The following is a 21,724-nucleotide window of genomic DNA, read 5'->3' as shown; positions in this document are numbered from 1 at the left end:
AATACTGTACATAACTACAACTAAACAAGGACACTAAAGTGTAACCCTATTTTGGGCTTACTTTGGTCTTAAGGGTCAGGGAAAGCATGAGATTAAAAAAAAAAGGCTAAGGCTGTTTAAACACTGTACATTGTTCAGTGTTTAAACTGAACAATTTTTTAGAGCCTAACGCTCTAAAAAGGACACCAGACCAGACTTGTAAGGGCAGAAATGAACAAAAACATTGCTTATTAAGAAAGTGCATAACCAGATTTTACACAAGGGTTTATTTAATGCTCTAAATGTCCTACAGCAACCAAGAAACAGTGTCTCTCTTAAACATGAGAACACAGGCCATCTTACACATGCAGCACTCACTGTATACAAACATCAGCTGATATGGAAATACTTTGATAACTTTGTTTTAACTCACAATGATACGGCTAAAATATGAATGTCTAAAAATAAGATTAAGTAAGGATCCAAACAGATGAACGGATTGGCGTTTGAACTTTGGATTGAAAAGTGTGTGAATAAGCAGTTTTTGTCCTTCTCATCCAAGGACTGATATTAAAAGATCAAGGGTCAAAAGCCAGCACTGGACACAGAGAGGCTGGCAGTGGGTTTTGATTTTTGTTTCATTATCTGTGCTCAAATGACCAAAGACAGTGTGTTAATCATACCTGCTGGGACATTTGTGAAACAAAGCATATCTGTTCAACACTGACCTGACACCAACTGAACATCAGATATCAGATTAATACACAAACACTGTCATCATAATATGTATGCCCTTGAAAACGACATTATCTGTGCATAGCCTGATCCTCAGTGAGGACCAGCGATGAGCCGCTGTGAGTAATCAGCCTTAATTGTCTGATTACATGCATGAATTAAAGCGGAGATAAATCAGTCTGTGCATCTGTCAGCTGCTCTTCATCAACTCAAGACCAATCACAGCTGTACAGAAGGACATATCACCCACACACCTGCTTAAAGGGACAGTTCACCCAAAAACACAAATTCTGTCATCACTTATTCACTCTCATGTCAAGTCAATCCTGTATGGAAAACACAAAATAAGCTATTTTATTTTATTATATTGTAAAAGTACAATGCAAGTCGACTATTGTTTCAAATGTGTAGCTTTGGGTAGTGTCACTATAGCTGGACATTATTAGTGTTCGACCGATATTAGTTTTTTTGACAGCCGATATATAGGAAAGCAGGGGGTGATAGCTGATATAAAGCTGATATCTGTGTGTGTGTGTGTATGTATATAATTATATATATTTTTTATTAATATTTAAGAAATTTTAAATAAAATAATTTAACAATAGATTAAAAAATATTTATAAAAATATAATTAAAAAGGATGTTATCACTGTAACCAACGGGGCACTCAGTATTCTGGGAAGTTTGTGTGCACTGGGAATCAGATTTTTCAAATAAAGCCAGTCATTTTAAATAAAGTACACAGTGAAAATGACACGAATATGACAGTGGGCAAATTCACTAAGGACAGTATAATTTGAAATCACGTTTAAAGTTTAAAGCATTCAATTCACACTTGATCATGCTGGATAAAAATGCACACTTCACAAGATTTCACAGATGGATTCTAGTAAGTTTGCAAGGTTTGTGAAATTAAATATTCATTAGTTATTCATTAATGATATATAAAAGCAATCATTATAATACTTATTGTATACACAAATTTCTCTTTTTAACCGTTTTATCTGATTATTAGACATATTTCTATTCATATTTGACAGAACTGTTAATAACAACAGTAAACAAGAGAGAGAGAGTGACCGTGTGCGCTCAAGTGCTGCTTTTCTCAGTGTCAAAATAAAAGTCCCACCTCGAACACACTGGCCAAGCAGAAAAACTTATCGGCCAATGGCAATATTTGAAAAATGCCAAATATTGGCCTTGGCGATATATCAGTAGACCACAACACATTATGCTGTCATTTAACATAAGGGTGCCAATGAAGAACACACCAAGTTTTTAGGCCATAGACTAAAAAATAAAAATATCGGTGCCGATACCGATATTGAGTATCAGATCGGTGCATCTCTACTGAAAACATCAAACACATGTAAACTAAGGATTAAACTGGGAGGCAGTAGTCCTCACCCCTGACACACATAAGGCTGAAGCAGAGGGCAAAACTCAAGAAAAATCTCATGACAAGACAAACACACAGAGGCATGCTGGGTAACTGCATTGCAGCATCTCACCCTCTCCTCCAGGCCGGTGTCTTCTCCAGCGGCGTCCTTCCCATCAGGCAGGTCTCTGCAGACGGGCAGGGCTTTCTTCAGCGCCGGCTCACGGTTCAGGGTGGTGTAGCCCACGTGCTCGTAGATGGGGTTGATGGTCATCTTAGAGATGTATTCGGCGGCTTTGGTCTCGATGTACAGCGTGATCAGGCCGTCCGTTACCAGGTCGTGGATGGACTCGAAGCGCTTCTCTCCCACAAAATGCTTCCCATCGTAAAACAGACGGAAGTTTCGGGTCTGATTGCCAAAGCTGAGAGAGAGAAAGGGAGTGTGTGTTGGACTCGAGTACAGTAACACACAGCTGTGAGACGATCCACAGAGAACTGAGACACACACACACACACACACTGAACATCCCTGGATGTATCAACTTCTTGTACTTTGGTTGGTAGTAATAATGATCCGGGAGAGTAACAAGCTCATATGTTGATCAATATGAAGACCTGATACTCTTCCTCCACACACACAGAGTTTATAGCCCAGTTTACACAGATTTAAACATCTATTCTACGTGGTTATCACTGTTTTTTTTATCCTTTTGACCTATTTTAAGTTTATCTAGGCTTCTGCACCATTGATATTTAATCTTATATTGCTCTTCCACCTCAACAGGCTGACTTAGAAACATCTGTTTGTACACGATCTGTGTTATCATTGGCCAATATTTGAATATTAATTTAGTTTACAGTCAATCGTCTTTGTGAACCAAACACAATGAGGTTTGCCTGATTAGTATGTCCCATGCAAACCTACTTTTCTTTAATGGTGATCATTCAAGGAATAATAAAAATAAAATAAAAAGTAAAACATTGTACATCTGGGGGGGGGGTCACAATTTTTGACCCAATATAGTATTATAATATTGCATTTATTGTAATAGTATTACAACAATGCATTCTGCATTTCTTCATTTTCAAAATTTAGATATCCAAATAAGACTGGCAAATTTTGATAGTCATATCATAAAGGCCTGCATTTAATTAAAACAATTAGTAAGTTTGCCATTTCAGAGTGAAGCGCTACAGACCTCATTGTGGAGGACCAAGCTGCTGATACAGAATAGCTGTTGATGTGTAGATGTGGGCGGTCATATATTAATATCTGACATCGCCACCATCTTAATTGCCAACAGTAATTTATCCAAACTACTCACATTCTCCCTCACTGTTTGAATTGAAATTATGCACATTTATAGTCAGAGATTCATAATATAATTCATTAACGTGAATATAAACAGAGTGGAGGCATTTATAAAGCAGTTTCAGCATACATGAAACAAATAATTAATGTACATATAGTGACATGGTAACAGTTTTAAAAAATAAATATTTGTATTTTCCCTTTATATTTTAATATTTATATCAAACGGTATTAGAAAACAGCGGTATGATCCCTGAATCTCTAAGAAAAATCTATTATAACCTGATCAGAGACGGTAATGCTGTTATGAGCCACTGGAAATCATAGGACAGCTGAGGTCTTATAATGCATGTGCTTCCTCTTGGAGTTTGATTATGATCCCACAGAGACTGTCTCTTTCTCTCAAACACACACACACGAGCCGAACACACCCAAAGTCAGATGCAGACGGATCTGCAAACACTTAAAGATACACACAACAAGGAGTTCATATCAGAAGCATCAACATGCACACAGACACAGACACACACACACACACACACACACACACACATGACTTCAGAAAGACACACCACACGCAGAAACCCAAACACATGCACAAAGGCTAATGTCATTAAAGCCTGATGGCAATAGAGCTGTTTGATGTTAAAGCTTTTGCGCACAGGACACAACAGATGCTTTCTCTGAGGAATCACATGCCTGAGGATGAGTACAAGAGAGCGTCTGAAACACACACACACACACACACACACAGAAGTTGGACTGGAAAGTCAGCACGTGCAGAGTATAGCAGTGTGTGGCCAACCGGCTGCTCAAACTAGCAGATTAAAAAGGATTATCTCAAGACTTTTTGGGTCTCGGACACACACACACCTCAACACAAGTCCTCTAACATAGCTTTTACAGCACAATATTACACAAAATTGTATTACACAAAATTAAAACCCTAGTATTGACCCTGAATAGCAAAAACCAGCCTAAGTAAACACACATCATGCTAATCCGATTAGGAAACATTAATCTCATACAAGGACAGACTTTATTTTATACGCAAAATAAAGCTGGATGGATTTGTGCGAAACACACAGCACAATTCTCAACCCCATGTGTCCTTCAGACACATCCACTGTGCTGATACAGGTCAGGACTGATCACACATCAGCCAAACACACAGGGCTCGAGACCAGGTCAAGAGACGGCAGAGAGACTGGAGAAAGGGTGAAGATCTGGGTCACAGACGGAGGGGAAGCTAACACCAGGTGTTGATCGTGAGAGGTTAGAGGGCAAAAGTTACAGACACGAATGCTGAGGTGGAGAAGGAGTGAGCTGCGAGGTTGGTTTTAAACAGATGGTTTCTGGGTGTTCCTCAGAAATGAATCTGACAACATTAGTAACCAGCAAAACCCCTTATAATCTCAACTGCTGCACAGAACATCTTCATAGAGAGAGGCATTTACAAGTGCAAAATTAACTAGAAGAGTAGTTTGAAGACCAACTTTGATGTTGGCTTCACATCTGAAAGTTTAAAACCTTCAAGTTTGAAGGTCAAATAATGTTTCTAAGATTTTTTTTTTTTTTCATTTTGCCGTTTTTTTTTAAAAATAATGCAAGAACATATCACACACACGCACATACATACATACATATATAAAAAACACATTGCCAGCACTATTAATTATCTTGATAGAATGATTCTTGAAAGTTTGAACATATTGTTATAATGTTTCTAAAATTACATTTACATTACATTTACATTAAATTTATTAATTTAGCAGACCTTTTTATCCAAACCGATTTACAAATGAGGACAATGGAAGCAATCAAAAACAACAAAAGAGCAATGATATATAAGTGCTATAACAAGTCTCAGTTCGCAGTACACGTAGCAAGGGGCTTTTAAATAATATAATGAATAGTAAAACAATAGAGCAATTTAGTGTAAGAGGTCTTTTTTAATAATTGTATAATAAATGAAATACAAAAAGATTAGAAAGGTAGTTAGATTTTTTTTTAAGAATAGAATTTGAATAGTGAGTGTTAAAGTTAGAGGGTCAAATAAAGATGGAAGAGATGGGTTTTTGGCCGATTCTTGAAGATGGCAAAGGACTTGGATTGAATTGGGCAGGTCATTCCACCAGGAGGGAACATTTAATTTAAAAGTCCATAAAAGTGACTTTGTGCTTCTTTGGCATGGCACAATCAAGCGACGTTCACTTGCAGAACGCAAGCTTCTAGAGGCACATAAGTCTGAAGTAATGAATTTAGGTAAATGGGTGCAGAGCCAGTGGTGGTTTTGTAGACAAACATCAATGCCTTGAATTTTATGCAAGCAGCTATTGGAAGTCAGTGCAAATTGATAAACAGAGGTGTGACGTGTATTCTTTTGGGCTCATTAAAAATGAATCTTGCTGCCGCGTTCTGGATTAATTGTAAAGGTTTGATAGAATTGGCTGGAAGACCTGCCAAGAGAGCATTGCAATAGTCCAACCTGGACAGAACAAGAGCTTGAACAAGGAGTTGTGCAGCATGTTCCGAAAGAAAGGGCTTGTTCTTCGTGATGTTAAATAAAGCAAATCTGCAGGATCGGACAGTTTTAGCAATGTGGTCTGAGAAAGTCAGCTGATCATCAATCATAACTCCAAGGCTTCTAGCTGTTTTTGAAGGAGTTATGGTTGATGTGCCTAACTTGATGGTGAAATTGTGATGAAACGATGGGTTTGCTGGAATCACAAGCAGTTCTGTCTTGGCAAGGTTGAGTTGAATGTGATGGTCCTTCATCCAGCAAGAAATGTCTGTTAGACAAGCTGAGATGCGAATAGCTACCGTCGGATCATCAGGATGGAATGAGAGGTAGAGTTGAGTGTCATCAGCATAGCAGTGGTATGAAAAGCCATGTTTCTGAATGACAGAACCTAATGATGCCATGTAGACAGAGAAGAGAAGTGGTCCAAGAACTGAGCCTTGAGGCACCCCAGTAGTTAGATGTTGTGACTTGGACACCTCACCTCTCCAAGATACTTTGAAGGACCTATCTGAAAGTTAAGACTCAAACCACTGGAGTGTAATTCCTGAGATGCCATTTGCCACTAAGGTTCACAGGAGGATCTAACCATGTCAAATGTTTTAAAAAGCATGCGAGAGTTAGAGGAATTGTTAATTTTCTTATGGTAGTATGTCATTTTAGCAGTGGAGACATTAGCAGAGAAGGAAGATAGGAGTGACTGATACATATTAAGGTCAATAGTATTTTTCGATTTGCACCACACCCTTTCAGCAGCTCTAAGCTTAGAACGGTGTTCACGTAGAACATCAGACAACCAAGGGGCAGAAGGGGTGTTACGGGCTGGCCTGGAAGATAAGGGGCAAACAGTGTCTTAACAAGATGTAAGAGTGGAGCAGAAAGCATCAGTAGCACCGTTAGCATGAAAAGATAATGTTAAAGCTAATGTTCCTAACATGTTGTTAGTACATGTTAAAATTGTGCTACAAAATGCAAGCAGTATGCTACATGTTTTAACATAGTTTTCATACGATTTAGCATGTTGCTAGCATGTTTTAACATTGCCAGTACAATTAAACATCCCAGATAGCACACATACGTCTGCAAGATATCGATAAAGCCCCTTTCACACTGCACGTCGGACCCGGCATATTGCCGGAACATTGCCGGGTCGCCTTCTGTGTGAAAGCAACCATTTCCCGGGATTGATTCCCGCATTGAACCCAGGTCGGGGACCTAGTAACATTGCCGGGTTCAACCCGGGACGATCGCTGTGTGAACAAAAAGCAGATCTAATGCCGTGTCGAAGTGATGACACGTGTTATCGCGCAACTCTTTTACCAACTGTTTTGAAGGAAGATCAACGTTCGCGACGAAAAAAAACTGTATTAAAGCAGAGATCAGTTTGTTCCTCACTTTCCGCGCTGGCGCCAAGATCGTCTGCTTGCTTCAGTGAAAGTATAACGTGTCTAATGTTTTCGACGCGTACATTACACGTCATGCCCTGATGTCACGTGTCGTTAAGGGATCTTCACGGGTTGTGTGTGAAAGCGTATATGATATATGTGACTTTATAACTGTGAATTCACTTTTTTTTATTTTTACTTTAGTTAGTGTGCAATGTTGCTGTTGAGCATAAACAATGTCTGCAAAGATACGAAGCTGAAAGTTCAATGCAAACGGAGATATCTTTGATGTCTTTTAAAATTTTGTCAGTTTAATGCCTACAAAAAGCATCAAAAAGGAATAAAACCAGGGCTCAAACTGAGGGGGATGGCCTGTTGAAAAAATGAAAAAAAAGCATCCCTTCAGTTAAACTACCATCCCCCTTACCATCCCCTTGAGATTAATAATGATTTGTATTACGTAAAACTTTAATGCAAATGAAATTCTCTAGTCTACCTATGATAATTCAAAAACTAAATAACGACGATTGGCCAATCAGAACTCAGTACTGTACTCACAGTACTACAAGCTGCGCCCAAGTAGAAACAAGTTTTCTTAATTTTTCATGCAAAATGGTTCAAGCGTAGTGCTGGGCGGTTTGACCAAAAATGTTTAAATTATGCCGGGTTTCCGGTTTATGACATTTTTTTTTTTTTCATGCATAATCAGGTGTACAATGCATTTTCTGCTGGTTGATATTCCAAGACGTGCTTGCGGCTAAGGTGCTGGAGCAAATTGCTCGTGTTGCTGCCTTTTTTTTATTTTCATTTTTTTATTATAATTTTAGCCTGACAGCAAAAAATGGATGTTTGGTCGACATTGCATTTTTGGAAACCAAAAAACCTCAAACAACAGACCAGGCTGTAACGCCTGTTTCACACATACTCCGCCTGCAGTGCATATGCAGTCCACAGAACAGACTCATTGTGCTTTCACACAGGACGTGTTTGCAGTCCACTACTGATGCGCGTCAGTTTAGTCCACAAACACAACATTTGTTCATTGTTTTGATTTCAAATCATGTAAAAAAAAAAAATATATATATATATATATATAAATATATATATATATTTTTTTCAGCATTGTGTGTCTTATCACAGAACAGTAAAAATCTTTCATAGTCATAGACATTAGTTTAAATCTTTCATAGTCATAGACATTAGTTTAAACTCAATAAATATAAACAACGCACAATTCATGGATTTTACTTCTAGGTTTGTATAAGCTGCTCAAGAAAGCGGAAAAACATTTAAACACAATAATTAGCCTACTTTTCTTGTTAAAATATGTAAAATTAAAACGCCACAGACAGAAACAGTCTCGTGCATTTTGCATTTAAATCTTTATCACAAGCAATCCCATAGGTCTTAATGAATGTTGTTTTTCTGCTTCCATAAAAGTGAACATATATATTGTTTTCCTTGTTTATCTAAAAATGCTCTTTTTCTTGTTTTAAACCTAGCCAAAAACCCATGTGACTGCGTTTCCATGTCAATCCATGTTCATTTTTCCCGCAAACAATGAGCTTTCACTTTAATTCAGCCCCTAAAGCACATCAAAAATAGACTCAGTATGTTAACAATCACTGCACTGCTGCAGACGACGCACCGCAACCTCGTGCAGCTGGAATCCGTTAATATGCAGTGCAGACAAAGTATGTGTGAAACAGGCGTTATAACGTAACCCCAGAGCACTGTAGTGTTTACAAGCACAGCACTATTCAAGCGCAACTTTTGAAGTTCTTTAAAAAGAAGACAAAAGAAAAAGTATGATTTTTCATTGATGAAAATGTAAAGACATTCCCTTGACATCATGTTATAGTGCTGAATGTGTGAATGTGAGGATTTAGAAAATGACAGGACTTTGCAAAAACCAAACAAAAACACGTCTTGAGAGACCACTACATTTTTTTCTTGCGCGATGAAGCCTATTAGAATGCCCTTATAATTCATGAATTAATTATGAATTAAAGATGCCTTATAGCATCCATGTATGAGTTATGTTTTTATATTCAAAGCACAAGTAATGTACTTTTTTCTGAATATCAGCTCATGTGCGTAAGCACAAATGTGGTATTAATTTTACACAACAGTGCATAGTAAAACGGTTTTGTTTCTTGAATGAATCGTTTTTGATCAAATCGAGGTAGAAATGATTCAATGGTTCCTTCAGACAGACTCAGCCGTTTAGAACAAACCTTTTGATTTGAATTATTCAATAAAGAATTTATTAAAACAGGGGCTTGCTGCCATCTACTGGTGGTTTTCTTGTCATCATTATTTATCCATCCAGGTCCCAGCACAAAAACACATTCAGCAAAATATTGTTTAATTATCAATACTGACCAACATTTTTCACAGATTAATATTTCATTAAATAAAAACCTTTTTTGAAAATTAGACAAATTTTGTAATCACAACCATGTTTTAACAAATCGTTAACATGCTGACCATGTTTGCTTAAACGTTTTAGCACGTTGCTACTATCTTTCTGTTAGTTGAAGCAGTTACAAAAGATAAAGCACACCGAAGTTAGAACTTCCTGAAAAAGAGGAGGAGGAGTCAGGACAGGTCAAAGGTCAAAGGCTGATGTACCGTAGCGCTAGCGTGTACGTGCCCGGCTGTCTCTGGCTCTCTCGGATCAGATAACTTCCCTCAGACACACTGAGCAGCTGGTCGGCTTCCTCTCTGGAGATCATCCCGTGATACCTTCACAGGAAACCAATGGGAGAGAGAATATTAGTAAGATCCTGAAACACTGGAGATTCATGTCACTGCACATCTGAACTGGTAATGAGACTCACTCTCGTCCGTAGTGCTTCGGCCGGTTCTCCACCTGCAAACACACCACAGAGATTAAAAACATCATGCAATAAAATACTCACACACTTACAGTATTACTGGAGAACATATACTAAACAGAGATGAAGTTACAGCATAAAAGATAAACACAGTCAGGCAGTCACCATCACACATTATGGTGGGGTGGGGTGGGGGGGGTCAACTCATCCAGGCTGCTTTGGCAGAATGTGTTAAATACAATGGATAGCATTTTTAATAATTTATGTCTATGGAAAAGGTGGCATGAATGTTAAAGGCTAATCCAATATTCTATGTAAATTTATGCATTTTGACAGTTTAATTGTATAATCGAATAAAGCGTGGGCCAAATCAAATAATGAAACTCAAAATATGAATTATATATAGAACTATATTGGTATTTATGGGGATGTATAACAGCATGTATATCATAATAGCAATAGACTCTGAATTCTGCTCAGATGGCCTGTGGGTTACTAATGAAGATGTTCAAAACGCAAGATTAATTTAGGTTAAATCTAGGGATGCAACAATACAATTTATTTTTTAGATCCGATCTTTATAAAATCTAAACATTTAGAGAAATAACATTATTTAGTGGAGAAGTGAATACGTATAGGACTAAATGTGGTACATTTTTACACAGCTGTATTGTTTTAAACTGCATTCATTAAAAACAAGTAAATATATTTATATGATGAGTAATGAGGTGGAAACATAATAGATAGGAGTCCCATCTCTCATACGTTTCTGACTATTTAACTGTGCTATATATTAGATTATTAATAGGGATGCACCGGTTTTTGCTTAAAATACACGATCGGCAGGTTTTTGTTTTATTGGCACCAACATTATTTGATTTTAACATTTTAATAATATTTATATAGCATACTTTTATTTAGTCTCACTGGTAAAGACCTTGTTTTAGATTTAAAACCCAATACAAAAACCAAAGCTAAATGCTGATGTCTGTACCATCTATGTTTGTATTGAATGTAGGCTAATTACGGTGCAGTTACTGCCGTTCATTTCAGATGGTTATGGTTGTTTGCCTATTAAATACCAAATAAACATCTTGTTTATGCACACTTTCCTTTTTTTCTTGTTTGTTGCTTAAATATTTAAAAAAAAATCGGATTGGTATCGGAATCGGCCATGAAAAATGATGATCGTGCATCCCTAATTATTAATAGCCTTGTTTTGTCCTAACCCTTTTTTCAATCGCATACACCATTTGCATTTTTTTAGTAAATTACTGTGAAATTTAATCAGGACACGCTGCTTTACCTGTGATCGTTAAAACGGGACATTTCATGTAATTTTACAGTGCCTCTCTTAACCATTCAACTCTTTATGGGTTTCAGTACGCTATACAGGTGAAAACTGATTTTTGTAATTTGGTATATGTATATTGGCTTTATATCAGATGATACATTTTTACAATGAAATTTGTAGATTTTTTTTTTTTTGGTGGGATTTTATTTTTCATTATAAGCTTTTAAATAAACAAACAAACAAAAAATGCATCTCTACAGCACCGAAACGACTGCACATAGGCAAAATATTGACATTACAAATAACAGTGTAAAGACAAAATAACTAACACCACCATCACATGAATACATTTTCCATAATTGTTCGTTGGTGACATTTAACCCTTGATCCGACAATCAGCAACGTAAAGCCACCACTCAAATAAATCTCCATAACAAGCCCAACACCGCAACCCCCTCCTGAACGATTAACCTTGAGCTTACAGAGAAATCACAAAGCATCCTCCCCCCACACAGCCTCCGCTTCGCTCTCATTCATCTCTCACAGACGCAGGGCAGAGCAACAGTGCTGTGTGCTTCACTCTCACATATATCTGGAGACTTTGAACAATGACATTACAAAGATCTTAAGTCCTACACGATGGGAAATCCAGATGATCACAGCTACAAAAACAAGAAACATAAGGCAGATGAAGAATATACATCGAACCGAAGCAGCTTTAAAACGTAATGAAACTGAACAGCAGCCAATCAGACGTGTCAGTCAGTGAGTGAACGAGTGTTTGTGGGTAGATGGGATGTGGGATGGAATAACACTGTTTCCTGATGAGAAGAACGACTGAACGTGTTTTGTAAAGCAAGGTTGTGTGTTAATGTGTGTGTGAAGCGCACATGTGTGCGGGCTGCAGGTGAAATGACCGACAGCTAATAAAACCAGCCAATGATGGGAATCAGCAACACTATAGAGCTAATCAATCACTGAGAGCACGAGTCTAACAGTCACAGTGTGTGTGTGTGTGTGTGTGCTGAGTGTGCACTATCTGCTGTATGAAGGATGAGAGCGTCTGATTTCTGTCTGGGTTTCTCTATCAGCATCCTTAAACGCTAATATCAGCAATGAGCAGGTGACACTGGAAAAATGAGCCAATTGTTTCACACATTTTCACCCAATTTCTCACTTCATTTATAAACCTAATTCTTACATTTGTTTGCCTCTATTTTCGAAATCAGGAAAAACATGATTTCTGTTTAATATAAATATTCTTAATATTAATATTCTTAAAAAAAAAAAGAACATTTAGAGTAACAGTAAAGCTACTGCAGTTTATATATATATATAATCATTGGAGGATTAAAGAAACGTGATGTCACATCACACAAACCATTTAAAAGTTTGAAGTCTGTAATTATTATTTTTATTATTATTATTAGTATACAGTATATACACTAATACTGCAAAAAAAAAAAAAAAATGTAAACATGTAAAAAAAAATTATTTATTTATTTTAAAATGATTTATTCCTGTGATCAAAGCTGAATTTTTAGCAGAATCTTCAGTGTCATATGATCTTTCAGAAATCATTCTTATATGGTGATTTGCTTATAAATTATTATTTATTAATATCAGTAAATAAAACTGATAATAAAACTGCTGCTTCATATTTTTGTGAAAACTGATACAGGATTTTTTTTTCAGGATTCTTTAATGAATAGAATGTTCAAAAGAACAGCATTTATTTGAAATAGAAATGTCTTGTCTTTACTTTCAGTTTTAATATAGTTACTATTTGCATACTTTCTGCATTAAGAAAAAATAAATTCTGATCCCTATACTGTGGGTGATCGTTTATAATTCGGATACAAACATGATGTCTAGGGAAGCGATCAACTTACATCGCAGTCTGTTCATTAGCAAAAACAAATACATCCAACCAAACATATAAAAGGTCAGTTTAAATAGACATCAGTATACCGATTCAACCTGCTGTTATGCCAAAGACGTTTTTGCTCATGTGAAGAGGATGATCTTTTCCGTCTATATGTGAATGCATGTACAAGTACAAGCCTAGTTTACATTATAAATAATAGTTTAACATTCAAATACACTGCGAATATGGAAACATTCAGATTTATGCAGAATGAGACGTGAGGAATAACCCCCAAATCTAGACAAACGGCTAAAAATTATTTCTTCATTTGATTAAATGATCATAATTATATTTATTTATTTTATAATCCTGCTAATAGCATTTTATTCAAACTAAACCCCCTTTAATTCAGGTGAGAAAGCATTTTTTTTTAGTGGTATGCACATCCGGTCATACCAGTGACTGCTGCAATAGATGCGTTTTTAACGATTAATCAATTAATCGATCGTTTATTTAAACGACGAAGATTGACATCACTAGTCCTAACGCAAAAGCACTATTTGTCATCAAGACTCTTGATAAAACGTACACCCAGATGCTTGAGTGAAGTGTCCAGTGAGTTGTGTGCAGATTGTGTGTGTGTGTGTGTGTGTGTTTGAGGACTCTGGTCACTGATTTGCATGCTCTGAATGCTTAAATAAAAAAAAAACAGCGGGGCCTTTTGAAGGGGATTAGAGAGGGTTAAACCTCTTGCCACAATAACCCTCCACCCTGCGGCGGGGCGATGCGCTTTACAGGAGCAGATAAGTGTCCAGCAGCCCAGAGCAAGAAACACTCCAGAACCAATCCTTAAGAAGCCCTAGAGATAAAGATGAAGAGCAGCGTGCATCTGTTTAATGTTAATCCACCGTTAATTAATACGCCGTCAGTCGTCTGGGGCGGGGCGAGGCGAGGGGGCCACGTCTGGGGCTCAAATACCTGCTGAATCGTGCTAACAGCAGGAGACCCCCGTCCCACCGTCAGCAGATCAACATCTTATTAAAGCTCCCTCCACAGACGCCGACATCTGCATCTTTAGAGAGTCACGCCAGCGGACGCTTACTGGCAGAAACATGTTCTTTATCATCAAAATATATGGAGCACGGCCACACTGACAGATTTAGAGCCATGTTTTGGTCATGTTTTTGTGAGCTGCATGTAAAAGCACAGCACTGAGTGGATTATTGTCTGCTTCCAGTACAAGCCTAACAGTAAAGATGACATTTAGCAGTCCATGCTGTTTCCTTGGATTACAGGTAATGCTGTAAATACAGTAATGTTTCTTGCACAAAGTAATCATTTCTCTTCTTAAGACCTCAACAATATATTATCAATCTTTTTTTTTTGTTTCGTGATATGCTTTTTTTTTTTTTGTCAGAAACGTGTTGTCTTGCATTTTATGAATCACCAAGGACAATGGTTTCAGCTAAAATCTTCTTTACTGATCAACTAAATATAAAAAGTCATCGTAGATGGTCTGAAGGTGACTAAACTAACAGATCATTTTCATCTTTGGGCGAATGATATTTTTAATTCTGACTAATATCATCACTACTGATATGATCACCAACATATTATAACTCGCTGATATCATTGTCAAATAATCTACCAGACAGCAGCTAATAAAAGAGCATCAGATTTCACAAGAAATGTTTATCTATCGAGATAAAACACCTGCAGATGGTGAAAGGGGAAGCGCATGAGTCAAAATGTTTGCGCTGGGCCGCAGGCAGTATCCTCCACAAACACAAGATTATCATGATACAGATGAATAATTCAAAAGCACCATCTCTCTTCTCTGGCTCCTTAATTACTGCCACTAATATCAGCCGGACTAATGGAGCGGATTCTGCATCTCGCCTCTGGAGGTTACTGCAAGTCTAGACCATCATGCAATTAAGAGATGCATTTGTAATTCAGTGAAGACGGGCGACCTACATTACATCCCGGCCCAAATTAAAACATTTACCATGCATAAAAATAAATCAATCAATCAACAAACTATACAAACTGAGGGTTATTACTGAACAAAATAGCACAGGACACGGTCAAGCCAGGCGTTCTGATTAGAGGAGCCAATCGTGACAGTACTGAGCCTGCAGGTTACTGTTCATAGTCATGCATTTTGTAGTTTATTGCTTCAGGGGTCGCTTGGAGGCTCAGAAAACAGAATTCAGATTCTCAAGTCATGGTTTGTCTTTTTAGAGACATCTCTAAAGCTAAAATATGTAATGCATGCATTTGTTAAAAGCTGTTTATTGTTGTGAAGAGCCTACTGAAGCTACATGTGATGGTAAAGGCAGTCTCACTCACTCACTCACCTCAGACACACAGGTGACTCTGCGTGGATGTGGCGCCTCCTGCTGGAGCTGGTACACTATTACAACAAAACACCACCAACATCTCAGGACGACAACATATTCCAGCTCACATACACAACTATGGTATGCAACTATTTTACAATTACATAGATGCAATCTAAATCCATATTTCTATATTATATATGGCTTCTTTTTTCTGTTAATATGTGGCTAAGTGAAAAAAACTGCCCTGACCCAATCATTTACTTCTCTGGAAGGATGTGCACATGTGAAATGTTTCTGCACACTAGTTGTTACAATAAATGCTTTTATATGTTGCTGTAATGAGAAGTACACTTACAGTAGGATTTCCACACAGGCGGTCTGTACTCATCGTTATCTAAGAGAAATAAGAAGAAATACAAATACAAATGCATGAAAACGACTCGTTGTGTATCTTATGAATACCCTGTTTCCTGACAGTGCCTAGACAATAACATTAACATTTGAGCAGCTTGACCTTGACTGCATTTCTTCATTATTTGAAGGTCATGTAAAGCCTGAGTAAACATCAGCATGAACCTCACACATCTGTGTGAGACCGCCATCGGCTGGAAGCCTTTTCGTTAAAGAGCTCTCTCTTTTTTCTTTATAGTTAAACTTTTTTGGATTACTATCCTGATTATTGCTATTCTATTGCTTTTGATTTACAATGCAAGTCACAGATGATCTAAATGAAACATTTATCAAACATTTTATTATGAAAAAATACAGCAAAAATAGTAATAATATTACAGTTTAAAATAAGGGTTTTCTGTTTTTATATATTTTAAGATACATTTCATTTCTGCTGAATTTTCATCATTAAATCAGCGTGAATGATTTCTGGAGGATGATGGGAAATGATGACAAAAATCAGCTTCGCCAACACAAATAAATTATATTGTACATTATAGTTTAACTCTATTTTGTTTAAATAAATCAAGTAAATGCAGCCTTTGTGAGCAAAAGAGATGCCTTCAAAAAAAATTATATATATATATATATAGCTACTCCACACTTCTGAACAATAACATAATGCACAATCTGAAGAAACAACATTTTCTTTCTGCAAACTCATTCAGAAACATGATTTAAGTTTATATATCCTGTCCAAATATTTATTTATTTATATATATTTATTTATTTATATATATTTATTTATTTATATATATATATATATATATATATATATATATATATATATATATATCCTTTTGTTCATTTTTATTTTATGAATTTTGGAAACTGTAGTGAAAATGTAGTGACGTTGCTTATTTAGAGAGTAATTCCTTATATTATTATGCTATATGACCACTAGCGAGATTCATTTTTTTGTAATGCCAAACATGAAACACAGAAACATCTGTTAAAATAACTATACTAAAAAAGGAAGGACTATATGATATGCTGTGCATTATATTAATAACCAAATTTAACCAAAAATAAAAACTAAATATGCAATATATGAAAATATATTATTTTGCACAGGGGTGATTCTGCATGAATTTGTTGAAAGCAGAGTGTTAAACGGAGAGCAAGATGTTACTGGTTCTTCAGAGAGCTCATTATAGATGAATGCTGGAAGCTCTTGATGAACAATAGAGCACAGGAGAGAGAGAGAGAGAGAGAGAGAGAATACTGCGCTCCTAACTCACTCTCACTCTCTCGGAGGAAAGGGCCTCGGACTGCTTCCTCTTCCTTTCACAGAAACATCCAAAATAGAAAAAACAACACCCCTTCTATTGTGTTCCCCACAGAAGGTACATCCAAGCGTGAAGCATCTGAATTCATTCGAGGCATCTGAGAAGAGCAGTGTGAGTCTGGCAGTGATGGAGAAGTGTTTAACACCATCACTTACTCCTGGTTATCTGCGTATGATTCAGCACTGTATTAATAGAGCAGCGCTGCTTCCTCATCCAGAGAGAAGAGAACACACATTTCTTCTCCATGACTTCAACAAGTGTTTGAGGCGTATGCTGTCCGGCTCAGACCGTCACATGCTCAGGGGTAAATTTGTAGCAATAGCCAAAAATACATGGTGTATGGGTTTAAAATGATCGATTTTTCTTTCTTGCCAAAAATCATTAAGAAAATAAGTGGACATCATGTTCCATGAATATATTTTGTACATTTCCTACCATAAATATATAAAAACTTATTTGATTTGATTAATAATATGCATTGCTTAGAATTTCATTTGTACAACTTTAAAGATGATTTTCTTAATATTTAGATTTTTTTTTTTTTTTGCAACCTCAGATTCCAGATTTTCAAATAGTTGCATCTCAAACAAACCACACATTAGTGGAAAATGCAGTTTTCAGATGATGTATACATCTTAATTGAAAAGAATTGGCCCTAAAGACCAGAAGTAAGGTTTAAGCTTAAATTGTATAAGTAAAAGTGTTCATTTAAATGCGTCTCATCACGTTTCTGATCATTTTGAACTAACTTCGGGAGTGTATTAACGTTCTTGCAGCAACAAATGATCATTTTCGTCTTTAATAATGATGTACCTGTTGCGATGAAGGACGGTGTGCACTGCAGTATTATAACGAGCTCTTCACCAAAGCAAACACAAACAAGAGAAGAAGAAGCTGCTCGTCCGTCATAACGTCAGAGCACACAAACAAACCGCAGGATGAAGTCATGCTGAAGTTATTCTGAACACATCAGCTCTTTGTGAAGCGGCTGTGCACACGCGTTAACATAGAAACACTGTTCACTTTGACTGATCGTTGCATCTCTCTATGTTTTGCGATCTGTTGTCATCTAAAGTCGTAATAAAAGCGGTGTATTGAGATGGACTCACCAAACACAAGGAGGGCCATCGCAGTCAGTGATCCAGGCGCACAAAGCTTTGAACAACACACTCCTTATCTCCTGACATCCACAGCTACTCCATGAGCAGCGAGTGTGATCCTGTGACAAACAGCCGTATATCCTGCAGGAGAAGAGCCTCGTGCGCTGGGACGCGAGGTGAGGCGAGGTGACCCGGGACCGGTGGCTGCTCTGAGCTCTGATTCACTGATTCACTGATCTCACTCCTCACATCCCCGCACCGAAGTCGCCATCTTTTGAGACCACGTGACCTGATCCACACACGCACGCGCGCGCTCCTCAGGGATGGAAGGCAGCCTCCTCGTGGCGCGTTACCGTGGAGACGCCCTCTGTGACGTCATGATGCGCAGAGACACCTCTACAGCTTTAGGTGTGCTAACTCTGCTTGAATAAACATACAGAGTAAGCATAACCATTGATAAATGAATAAGAAGTGTGTCGTCATTTTTGTATAGAGAGAAGCTACACAATATACGTTCACAAACAGCTTGTTTGTCGGTGTTGGAAAGGTGTTGGAAGGTTTGGAAAGTTGATTGTCGGTGATGCATTGTAGTAACGTTATCTGATTTTTAATTCTGTTCCTACTTATTTTGACATATTTGGACAGAATAATGCTCATTTCACACAAACACAAACACACACACACACACACACACACACACAGTGCTGGGTAGGTTACTAAGATTGTACTTTAACATTTTTTTGCATATGTACTTTTAAAGGTAGGCTAGATTTTACAGTGCTGCAAACATTGCAAAGCAGCATGCAAAGATTTATTCCGTGCATTCATATTTTGCACTTATGTGTAAGAGACAGAACTGTCTTAAAAAATGCATGTCTCAGTATGCATTCCTCAAACAATATTATTATATTGCTCAGTTGGCCACGGGATCCCAAAGCACCCTTTGAAGCCCTGCAAAAGCGTGTAACTTGCATGGTTTAAAGTAAAACAAACTCCCCCAGATATATGTTCCCCAGATGGTGGGGTCGCCCTGAACTGACAGAAGTTTAAGTGAGTACACACGCTAACAGGAAGCGCACACAATAGCCACCCAGCGGTTCTGCTCAGGAGACATGAGCCCCTGACACTGCATTTATTGTGCAGCTCTCATTTCCTGCCCTTGAATAAATCTACTTTGAATATGACAAGACTAAAAAGATGTGCAAGGTGTGTCATGCTTTGCATGAATTTTTTTTTATTTTTGGTTCTTCTTCAGGTTACTCTGATAGTGGCCTTCAGCTCTTCTGCATGCTTGGGTCTGACATATCACCTCTTCCTCTTCACAATACCCCATAGATTTTCTATGGGGTTAAGGTCAGGCGAGTTTGATGGCCAGTTAAGAACAGGAAAACCTTGGTCCTTAAACCAGGTACTGGTAGCTTTGGCACTGTGTGCAGGTGCCAAGTCCTGTTGGTCATAAAGTTGGTCAGCAGCAGGAAGCATGAAGTGCTCTAAAACTTCCTGGTATATGGCTGTGTTGACCTTTGACCTCAGAAAACACAGTGGACCAACACAAGCAGATGACATGGCACCGCAAACCATCACTGACTGTGGAAACTTTACATTGGACCTCAAGCAACATGGATTGTGTGCCTCTCCTCTCTTCTTCCAGACTCTGGGTCTCTGATTTCCAAAGAAAATGCTAAATTTACTTTCATCAGAGAACATAACTTTGGACCATTTAGCAGCAGTCCAGTCCTTTTTGAAGCGAGACGCTTCTGAAGCTGTCTGTTGTTCAAGAGTGGCTTGACACAAGGAATGCGAAGCTGAAACCCATGTCTTACATACGTCTGTGTGTAGTGGTTCTTGAAGCACTGACTCCAGCTGCAGTCCACTTTTTGTGAATCTCCCCCACATTTTTGAATGGGTATTATTTCACAATCCTCTCGAGGGTGCGGTTATCCCTATCGCTTGTACACTTTTTCTACCACATCTTTTTCCTTCCCTTTGTCTCTCTATCAATGTGCTTGGACACAGAGCTCTGTGAACAGCCAGCCTCTTTTGCAATGACCTTTTGTGTCTTGCTCTCCTTGTGCAATGAGTCAATGGTCATCAACTGTCAAGTCAGCAGTCTTCCCCATGATTGTGTAGCCTACAGAACTAGACTGAGAGACCATTTAAAGGCCTTTGCATGTGTTTTGAGTTAATCAGCTGATTAGAGTGTGGCACCAGGTGTCTTCAATATTGAACCTTTTCACAATATTCTAATTCCCTGAGATACTGAATTTGGGATTTGATTGTCAGTTATAATCATCAAAATTAAAAGAAATAAACATTTTAAATATATCAGTCTGTGTTTAATGAATGGATATAATGTACAAGTTTCACATTTTGAATGGAATTAGTGAAATAAACTTTTTGATGATATTCTAATTATATGACCAGCACTTGTATAACACAAACCACACCAATTCTATATTAAACAATCTTTTAACACTATAATCAGCCTTCTACAGTTTTGAATTGTTTCATAAAAACCTCTGGTAACATATAGCAAATATTACGTAAAGGAAAACTTCTGAACAAATAATTAAAGGGACAGTAAGTAGGAATTACTCCCATCTAGTGGTGAAATTGTATTTTGCATTCAAACTAATTTTGCTCTCCAGCGCCTCGCTTTTTCAAATGCGCATTGCATCTATGGTAGGCGATATGTACCAAAAAGCTTTCCTTCAGGTGAACAGGCGTGTTATTTCAAACAAACTGCAACATGACAACTAACAAAGGAATGTTACAGTATGAATTACTGACTGTGGAAAACATGAAATATTGTAATTAGTAGTTATGTCTTCTTTATTCGTTATATTTTCTGAATGATATGCATTGTTAGATATTAAAAAAAAATATTATAATATAGATTGTAACACTGACTTACCTGTCGAGTAGAAAACTGGCCACTTCAGCGTCTCTTTTGAAATCTTTATCAAGCATTAGCTCTTTCCACCTAGAAAAAGCTTCCCCGACATTAACTCTTGTTTTCTGTAATCTACGGTCACGTTTCCTTTTACGTTCTATTTTTTACTGTTTTGGCGACTATGTTTTCTTCTCCTGTGTGGTCCATAATAAGAATGCAATCCAGACTTTTAAACTTGCCGGTGCAGTTTCAGGCGCCTCTCACTGCTCTGACCGAAAATGCGCTGTGGAAACGTGTTGGCTTAGTACTTTTTGTCCCTCTTTGCTATTATAGTTT

At 37.5% G+C, this 21,724-nt stretch overlaps 1 protein-coding gene across 1 annotated transcript in view; it reads right to left on the bottom strand.

The window, feature by feature from the left end:
* LOC113109107 (N-chimaerin) overlaps window positions 1-18,800 on the bottom strand; it is a 51,112-nt gene extending 32,312 nt beyond the window's left edge. Inside the window, exons 1-6 of the mRNA XM_026272659.1 lie at window positions 18,505-18,800; window positions 16,012-16,050; window positions 15,672-15,727; window positions 10,154-10,185; window positions 9,945-10,058; window positions 2,226-2,514 (exon numbers count right to left, since the gene is read on the bottom strand). Of these exons, the coding sequence (XP_026128444.1) occupies window positions 2,226-2,514; window positions 9,945-10,058; window positions 10,154-10,185; window positions 15,672-15,727; window positions 16,012-16,050; window positions 18,505-18,523 (549 nt within the window). The 5' untranslated portion in view covers window positions 18,524-18,800. The remainder of the gene's footprint in view (window positions 1-2,225; window positions 2,515-9,944; window positions 10,059-10,153; window positions 10,186-15,671; window positions 15,728-16,011; window positions 16,051-18,504) is intronic.
* Between the last annotated feature and the right edge of the window lie 2,924 nt (window positions 18,801-21,724).

Source organism: Carassius auratus, chromosome 9 (assembly GCF_003368295.1).
Source record: "Carassius auratus strain Wakin chromosome 9, ASM336829v1, whole genome shotgun sequence".
NCBI classification, from domain to species: Eukaryota; Metazoa; Chordata; class Actinopteri; order Cypriniformes; family Cyprinidae; genus Carassius; species Carassius auratus.
The sequence above is the reverse complement of the archived record's forward strand: the minus strand, read 5'-3'. Positions and strand labels throughout refer to the sequence as shown.